The 9,814-nt window shown below is 36.2% G+C and overlaps 1 protein-coding gene across 1 annotated transcript in view; it reads right to left on the bottom strand.

Moving 5' to 3' along the window:
* Nucleotides 1-1,093: 1,093 nt before the first annotated feature.
* Nucleotides 1,094-9,814, bottom strand: part of LOC120626428 — a gene marked incomplete at its 5' end in the record, with an annotated part of 160,841 nt that continues 152,120 nt past the window's right edge. The window contains one exon of the mRNA XM_039893952.1: nucleotides 1,094-1,126. Coding sequence (XP_039749886.1) covers nucleotides 1,118-1,126 — 9 coding nt within the window. The remainder of the gene's footprint in view (nucleotides 1,127-9,814) is intronic.

Below are 9,814 nucleotides of genomic sequence, written 5' to 3'. Positions count from 1 at the left end.
CTCCTCTCATTACAATTCTCTACTAGTGGAACTTTGAAGTGAAAAATACTCCATTTCATTATTTATCTATCTGTAATTTCTACTATATATTATTTTAAATTCAGTCAAAATTGATTAAAGCATGATTAATACACTATATATGCAGTGGCGTGCACTGGATATCTTACCAGGGTATGCATACATCAGGAAAATTGTATAAACGACAAAAATCTTCCTACTACAAGGGTTAAATATCAGTTTTAGGGTAAGCAGTGCTTTTGTGCATATATGAAGTACACGCCACTGTATATATGCCATGACTGCACATGCTAAACCTAAGAAGAAAAGTGTGTAACATGTCAGTTCTTATTTAAATTATGATACTCCTCCACTTCTCTTGATTAAGGACCATAAAACTACTACAATCACACAGCAAACTAGCGACAGCTTAGTTTTCATCTCCAAATTTTCACGTGTTGTAGATCGAAAAAATACAATTTTGTTTACTGAAAGATTGTGGTTAATGTGGCGTTGACAGGAGTTGATTATCTTAAAAACGCTATTTAAGTACTTTGTGATAATGCAACATTGTAGCCGTGTTTTCAAAACAAAAAATCTCTTTAAAACATACTTTTAATGTCACAGTTAATTACACCTACTTGCGTGACTTTAAACTAGTTTGGTGTAATATAGGTCAGTTTACAATTTAAACGGAGTAAAATAAAACAGGATGTGAATAAAGTTTATGAAAAAGGAAGATAAAATTAAATCAACTGAATAATTTATTTCAATTTAATAAAATGTCACAACGACTGGTCCAGACAGTTGATTCATTTTGATCAACAATTATTATTTACAGAATTATTAAAATGTCGCATAGTACTAAAGCCACGTTAAGATTGAAGTTCGAATTGTTTTGCTATTATTTATGATACACATATGAATGTTTACATACGTTTTTAAACGTTTAAAATGTCAATGCCAGTAAAGTTTACGTCTTTAATCAAAAAAGAAGGTGTCAGAAACTTTCTGCGAAAGTATTCTTTAAATGTAATGCTGATCTTATTTGTGAGCCACTTGAGCCACAAAATTGATAAAATACCTTACCAAAAGTCCGGAAGCACGAAATCATGAAATGTTACTTTACCTGCAACAAGAATATTTTATTTTAATTTAAAATTGCTGTTAATTTCTACTTACTAACAATTCAAATGAAAAATTTCTTTATTCATGTAAGCCCATCACAGGCACTTATGAAGCGTTCATACATATATGTTTACATAATTGTAAGGGAATGGTGATAACTTCGTTCGCCAACTTAAATCTAAAGCTACGAGGGTTCCAAACGCGCCCTGGTAAGGAGAGCCCACAATAATCTTAGCCGGGTAAATTTTTTTTTGTTATCACTATCTTCCAGTAAATTTATGTTGAGCTATGAAGCTAGAGCAATTCACGCCCAAGCTTTTTTATTGTTTAAGTAATCCTTAATATTCTAATAGGATTTTTCTGTAAGTTATTTTTGAGAGACATCTCAAAGATTTCATTTGGTAATTTGTTATAAAATATTATACAATGGCCCTTGAATCAATTTGCAATTTTGTGTAGCCTGGTAAACTGCACAACGAGTTTATTTTTGCTTCTAATATTAATATTGATACAGTCCTAACCTGCTTATAGCTGGCACAATAACAATCTTTTATAAAAAAAAATTGGTTGTCTGTAAAGTCGGCTTACTGACGATAGTTGAACGTGACAATGTCGTAAGAAAATACTGATGGAATGGTTGCATTTTTCAAAAGAAAATTTTAATTTTATTTGTTTGATAGATATTATAGTTGCTATAAACAATTGACACCACATTCACTTTTCACTGCACTTCATCCTTGCCGAATACATGTAAATGTATTATTGTACAGAAGCTGTCCACGCGGACGCATCGCTCACTCAAGTAGGAGAGAGACAGATGTCGAACGCGGAGGCCGACTGTGCCTCTATGTCGCTCGTTCCGCGCTCTCGCTTGCACTGCAAGCCTTGAATGGAACGCCTCAGAGCGAGGTAACGCCGCATACGTCATGTTTTTTCGTGCGTGCAGCCTGCTCCATCGAATTATAAGACGGACGTATATAAATATACTAAGCACTAATATACAGTTTGTATATTTTCGCCTAATTGGCACCACCCCCAAACTAGAAACAAGAAGCCTAAAATTTTTCTTAAAAATAATAATAAAATAAAAATGTCAGTAAGTCTCCCCATCATAACCATCATCAACCCATTACCGGCCCACTACAGAGCACGGATATACTCCCACACTGAGAAGGAGTTAAGGCCGTAGTCCACCACGCTGGCCTAGTGTGGATTGGTGGACTCCACACACCTTTGAGAACATTATGTGCAACTCTCAGGAATGTAGGTTTCTTACGATGTTTTCCTTCACCGTTGAAGCAAGTGATATTTTAATTACTTAAAACGCACATAACTTAGAAAAGTTAGGATGCGTGCTGGGATTCGAACTCCTGCCCAATGCGCTACGTCTCCTAGTAGAAGTAAAATTTAAATTGTTATCATTTTATTTCAAAATCATAATCTTTAGTTTTAGAATATCAAGTAGTTTAGTTTAGTACAACATTAAATGAACTGTCATTCATTTTACATGTTACAAAAGCATATACTCGTCGCAGTCACGCCATCTATAGTAGTGTTTACGAAACTCGGGGCGATATCAACTAAATAACAGTAAAAACAATGTTAAATAATGACAGAGCGGATGTCAAGCACGCAACAAATAATGACTCAATTAATTGTAACTGTGCTATGAACCTTGAATATGAAGTAGTTATTGGAAATGAAACGAAAATTGAACTAGATCGATTTGATCGCTAGCTACCGGGTGTTAACGTTACACTGATCTTATGAGATCAGTTAGTCCAAGAGACTACCGACAAAAAGCTATGTTAGATAATGCAATGAATTAATTATACGTCATTCGTTTTTTGCATGAAATTGCAAATTGCAAATTGCAAATACAAAAAACAAAAGCTTAACATGTGCTAAAACTAAATAGTGAAGTGCTAGAATAAATGATTAATCATCATCATCTTCTATCAACCAATTACTGACCCACTATAGGTCACGGGTCTCCTCCCACAATGAGAAGGGGTTATGGCCGTAGTCCACCACGCTGGCCTAGTGCGGATTGATGGACTTCACCAGTGGCGTGAACTTCTTACAAGCACGAAAGCACTGCCTACCCTAAAATTTATATATAACTCGTATAGGAGGAGGATTTATGCCGTTTTATGTAATTTTCCTGCCGTATGCATACCCTGTTAAGAAACCCAGTGCACACCTCTGGACTCCACACACCTTTGAGAACATCAAGTAGACTTCTCAGGTATGCAGGTTTCCCCACGATGTCCTTCACCGTTGAAGCAAGTGATATTTTAATGGCTTAAAAACGCACATAACTCAGAAAAGTCAGAGGTGAGTGCTGGGATTGCCCCCCCGAAACTGAAGTCGAAGTCCTTATGTTAATTAACTATTGACTAACCAACAATTTTAGAAGTACACAAGTCTGCTCATAAAATGCAAAAGATTCGCTAAAAACAAGTCAACTTAGCCCTACGCCTCCTATTCAAGCAATCTTTTGTATGCTCGGAGATATGGTCGGAGTATCTTTAGATTACCTATATACTGAAACTTTATTTCAATAATAAATTATAAAAAAACTTGTGTGTACACGCGTTACACTTCTTTGGCGTAACAAGAAAAAAACGTTTCAGAAATTTTATTTTTCGTCTTATTCTACGTTTGTAGAAAAAACGACATTATCAATAGAAACATACTATTTAACAGGCACATTGGAAGTTTTATTATTACGTATTATCAAGTAAAATAAAGTTTATCTTCTTCTTCTTCTGTTCCTGGGCCTTTTCCGCTTTCAAATTTTAATTGTTGAGTCACAATTAAAATTTGAGATTTTTGTACAATTGAATCAATTAAATCACCGGAATGAGCCCGCAGACTTCGACAATTGAAAGTGTACACTGTTAGACCTTATAGCTAACTTCAGGGTGTCGTTTTTTTGGGACAGTGTACGCGCATCGTAAAAATTTACTCTCATCATTTTTCCCTAACGCGCCAAAAGATCCGATCCCCGATCATTAAATGCTGGGCACACATGTCTCCTCTTAGACAGGGTTTTAGAAGTCAAAATATGCCATAATTTTTTATGAGAAGAAATGTTAGAAACATAAATAATGTTACGTGATTTGTTCGTTTTGAAAGCATATATAAATTTGTCGGTCAACTCTTAAACTATACGATTTGTTTTAGTTCCACCTTTCTGTATTTATATTTCACGGTAGTCACGATGTATTTAATAAAGTAATAAAATTTATAAGTTTTCGATACTTTCGGCGAATATTTGTTTTAATCGATTTTGATAACGAAAGTATCAAAAGGATTAATAAAATAAAATATATGTTTAATTTGTTTGGCTTGTCGATTGACTTGGTGTATTCTTTATCTTTTTTATGTGTTTTGTGGCAAAAAAAACAAACAAAAAGACATCCTGACCTTAGACCGGGTTCGATTCCCGGCAGGGGCGATTTGGTAATTTATTATTTCTGAATTTTCTCTGGTCTGGTCTGGTGGGAGGCTTTGGCCGTGGCTAGTTTCTATTATTCGGTGCGATGTCGCGTACAAACCGACTAGGGGTATGACTACCATAACAGGATAGCCCGATACCATCTTAGACTGCATCATGCACTTACCACCAGGTGAGATTGCAGTCAAGGTCTAACTTGTAGTGGAATAAAAAAAACGTGGCATCAACAATTGCCACCAGCTGTTAACTGTAGTGTAGTGAAATATTAAAAATATAGAGCCACCATACTGCACAAATCCGCGATTCGCCGTTACAATACAATAAAAAAAACTTAACGTAAAGGATTTCTGCAAGCTACGCAGATTGTCAAAAACATGTATTCACCGAACACAAACAAAATCGATATTCCGTAGGTACTGCGCAATCAAAACCCGAGCAGGAAGGTCAAAGTGCGCACTTGCAGCGACCTCCGACCTTCACCCTGACCCCGCAACCCCCTCAGTGTGTGCACCCCACTTTGCACCCAACCCAAATACCAGAGTTCACCCGCCTACGCCACCGCATATAGTCGCCTATATTTTGGGGACCTATATTTCGGTATGACGTAAACTGAGGTAAATGCACCTTATTCCGCGGTATCTTCAGGAAAACATAAACAAATAAACTACAAAAAAAGGATTTTGTGGTTTTATGAAGGTAAAAGTGAAACTTTTGGCACATATTTTTATACCCCCAATAATATTTTATTGAGGGTATAAAAATAGGTTCATCAATATTCATTTTATACTTGAAAAATGGAAATGATAAAAGTAGACTAGGTCTCCGACTAATAGAATTTTTATTTAAGTCTGTGTCTTACAGTACGATATACATAATACTTAACAAATATTTAGATGATATACACATATATGGAGCACTGGCACAAATGAGCCTATATACTACACGGTCAGCTGACGCGAACTATAGGCGCCGCCATATTGGTCTCGGCTGCTCTGACGAGCGCCTGTCACTTTATCCCTACTCTGCGACCAATCGTCACGCCACATGCAACACACAGACGAAAAAGTTCCACTTAAAAAAAAAATGAGTAAACGCTATTTCAAATATTTTGGAATTTACGGGCACAGGGTCCAAAATGTATAAAGCGTTCGAGCCAGCTGGCACCGCAAAACTTACCGATTATTTTAAAACGCATAACACCACTTTTTATTCATATAACTACAGAAAATTAAACTATAAGTTGATAAAGATATCTTGCAGTCAAAAAGAGCTTGGTAAACGCTGTTTTTCTAAATACCTCTGAATATGGTGCCAATTTGAAATACCCTCGGAGTAAGGTGTCTTTACCTTATACTATTGCCCGATTCACTAAATTTTCCAACGCGTACTTAGATAGCGACAGTTGTCAACTCGTCGCATATTTTATATGGGCATAACAGATGACTGGTTGTAAATATCAACTTGGAATTATTTGAATATCCTTGTCTTTTTTTTTTATATTAAACCCCAAGTTAGCAATCTCACCAACTGGTAAGTGATGCAGTCTAAGATGCTAACGGGCTTACCAGTTAGGAGTATGGCAGTTACATTAAACCCTTACATAAATATGCAAAAGTCCCCTTAAGCTAAGCGTTAAACCCCCCCAAGGCGAAAGTAAAATTTGTCGCAATAGTGAACGTTATGGTATTTTGTTCTGTTCTGTTCTGTTCTAAGAACACGTACTTAGTTATGGTATTTTGTTCTATTCTGTTCCAGGAACAAGTACAAGCAATCCTGGGCTTGTCTCCGTACTTGGTTGGCCCGTGCCTTCAATTGAACGTATTTGCGTTGTTTTATGCGAAATGCTAAGTATCGCAGCGTCGATCCCGAAAAAAAATACATTTTCCTGCCATATTGATCGCGTAATGTCGACAGAACCCGAGAGGACGTTACGATCGCTATATCTCTCGCTATCTATTTTGTATCTCGCAGGATGGCAAATTAAGTTACAAACTTTCGAAATTTTCCATTAGAAAATTGTATAGCTATATCTAGGTATACTTAGTAACCTCAGTTGTCAACCGTGATTACGTCACAGGTGCTGTATCTCGTTTGGAAATCTAGGTAACTTTATCGTTTCTAAAATAGTATAATATCTGCCGAGATACGAAATAAACCTACAGACCGATTTCTAAACGTCATCATCATCACCATCTTGTCAAACAATGAACGCCCATAGACGATAAGTCTCTTATAGGAAGTTCCAAATACCACGGTTTGTACCAGCGGCTTTCTGCGACTCGTTTGATTTCATCTGTCTACCTCTTTGGTGGTCCAACAACGCTGTGTTTACAGGTGGGCATTCCAGTATCTTAGGACCCCACCGTCCATCGCTTCTTCGAGCTATGTGCGTTAACCGAACATGTTTCTAAACGTACTTTATTCCAATTCCAAACTATCGCACACTTAAGTCAATATATAGATCGATTTACGATGTGGCCTTGTGTAACAATACCAAAGATAAAATCTGGGTTAACGTCTAACGTGATTTCCTAAGCGCAAAGGGAAATATCTAGGTCCTAAATCTAATGTCTAACATAGAGTAGACACTTATCGCTTGCTAATCATTTGGGTAAACAAGAGCAGAATTTTTTTTTATAACCTATTTATTAAGATCAGCTTAGCTAACTCCTTATTAACCCTCTATGGTGAAATTTATAATTTCGAAAGCAAGCCGCTCCGCTTTCATCTCACACAAGATTGAACAAAAATTGTTAAATTATAAAATGATGTTGGAAAAGAGCAACTACTAAGTTTCTTTCCGGCTTCTTCTCGGTAGAATCTGCCTTCCGAACCGGTTCCGAACCGTCAAGAATGTCTGTTTGTAGAGTCACTAAAAACAGACAGGTACTTGACGTTTCAAAAGTGCTTATGAAATAAATGAATTTCCAATTTTGAAAGTTGTCAAACTCAAACACCTCTTTTTTATAATTGTTATAATTCTTATTAGTGTTTTTACCTACACTTGGAGGAATTACCAATTTTATATATTTAAAATGCATTTACAAATTTTCGGACCCCATAGGGTTTGAACCTGCGACTCTCTGGCAATCGCGGCCTGAGCGCTTTCTGCAATTAAGCTTTTTTTAATTCGTATATGCCTTTCACATCAGTCTTATAGCGACTGTAGCGTCATCTAGTAGGAAAAGTTGCAGTTTCGATCTACTTTTTCAAAGGTCCATATTACAATGAGTCACGTTTGAAACAAGAGATGACACATTGCTTTTTTTTTACCTCCTTTTGTATCGGAAATCAAAAAATTAAGTAGCGTCGTGTGTATTTTATTGAGGTAAAGAGGTTGTTTGACGGCGCTATTATCACTTACTCATCTTCTTCAACCCATACCCGGCCAACTATAGGGCACGGGTCTTCTCCCAGACTAAGAAGGCTATCATTCCGCACTTGGACAGCATAGTCATAAACAATTAATAAGATTTAAAAAAGAATTGTGCTAAATAATGCATTTATTGAGGTAGCATATTATAAATAAATAAATAAACTACGATAAATACTCACATCGCCACGTAGCCCCAAAGTAAGCGTAGCTTGTGTCAGTGGCGTGCACAAGGCTTGTGACCTGGGTATGCATAAAGCATAGGTACATGGCATAAAATTTAAAAATTCCCCTCCAATACGAGTTATATAAGATAATTTGGGTATGCAGTGCTTTTGTGCATGTGTGAAGTGCACGCCACTAGCTTGTGTTATGGGTACCAGATGACTGAGAAATATTTTTATAAATAATGTACATAAATACTTATAATATACATATAAACACCCAGACACTGAAAAAACATTCATGTGCATCACACAACATTTTTCCAGCAGTGGGAATCGAACTGCGGCTTTGGATTCACAAAGCAGGGTCGCTGCCTACTGAGCCAATGCTCTACCCATAGTAAACACGGTTGAAGCCTCCACAGCTTTGCTATTAAAACAGTCGTAGAATTGACGTCATAGTCTCGATTACTCCACAGATTATACTGACACCTGCAAATTTAGCTATTCCTTTACAAGTTATTGATAACGCTTCGATAAGAATAATTACAGCTGCATAATTGGTATGATAATAACTTTGTATTTATGTTAGATTTATTGCGTCGTGTTTTTTTTAAAAACTAATTATAGGTTTACGCTTAACCATGTTCTCCACTGACGTAGGTTTTTCGACACGCTACCAACCGCCAAAAGTGGAGAAGACTCGCGCAATCCAATGATGCCTAACGCCATGAAATTCATCTCAGCAGCCACGACCACTCTGCCAAGAGTGCACGACTAAAAAGAAGTATTTATGTGGACGAGTTCTGTCACAAACGTCTACTACTACTAATGGTTTCAATAGTAATTTTTTTGGGTCAAGACTTAGAGCATGGGCGTATTTACCCTGGTGCCAAAAGTGCCCGGAACTGCGAGTCGCGGCGCAATCTGAACTTACAATAAATGTGTTTTTAATCCCTGAAAAAGGCAGATTTATTCATAATAAATCTCTCAACACATAAACGTTTTCGCTTTCAAAATGTTACTGGGAAAATAGTACAGACGAAGCCGCCGGTACTTCTATTATAAGTATTTTCATTGATAACTGTTGGATATTTTCATTTTTCCATTTAAATATGGAGCCGCCAATATTACAGCCCCAAGGCGAAGAATATTTATATCATGTAATCTCTTTCATTTATTGATTTTCATTTTTTCATTCTTAACAATTTTAAATTATATAAATAAAAACACAACACTATTCAAAATTAAAAAAAATAAACATTCATATTATTATTTATATTACCTATATATTTTTTTTAATTTTCAAAAGTGAAATTATAAAAGAAAAATCAAAAACACTATTTAAAATTTATAAAAAAAAACGACTCTTCCGCTTGCGGGGCTTTTGAGTTTTTGAGAACCTACCTAAGCAACCGGCGGATTGTTATTATAAACTTTGATGGTTAACGATGCAAATTTCCGCACTTCTGGTATTGGGAGTGTATAACAAAAAAAACCCAAATGCTACACAAAATTTCTAGACGTGACCCGGGCATCGAAACTTGATCCTGACCTTATGATCTGTAGTTAAACATGTAAACCCCATCCAAGGCAGGCAGTTGAATGGGTAAAACTAATAGCATACATGTATAGCGTATAGAGAAAAAACCCGAATAACTTTATCACCAACACCAAAATCTTTCAACT

The sequence above is a fragment of the Pararge aegeria genome, chromosome 9 (genome assembly GCF_905163445.1).
Source record: "Pararge aegeria chromosome 9, ilParAegt1.1, whole genome shotgun sequence".
In the NCBI taxonomy this organism is placed as follows: domain Eukaryota; kingdom Metazoa; phylum Arthropoda; class Insecta; order Lepidoptera; family Nymphalidae; genus Pararge; species Pararge aegeria.
The sequence above is the reverse complement of the archived record's forward strand: the minus strand, read 5'-3'. Positions and strand labels throughout refer to the sequence as shown.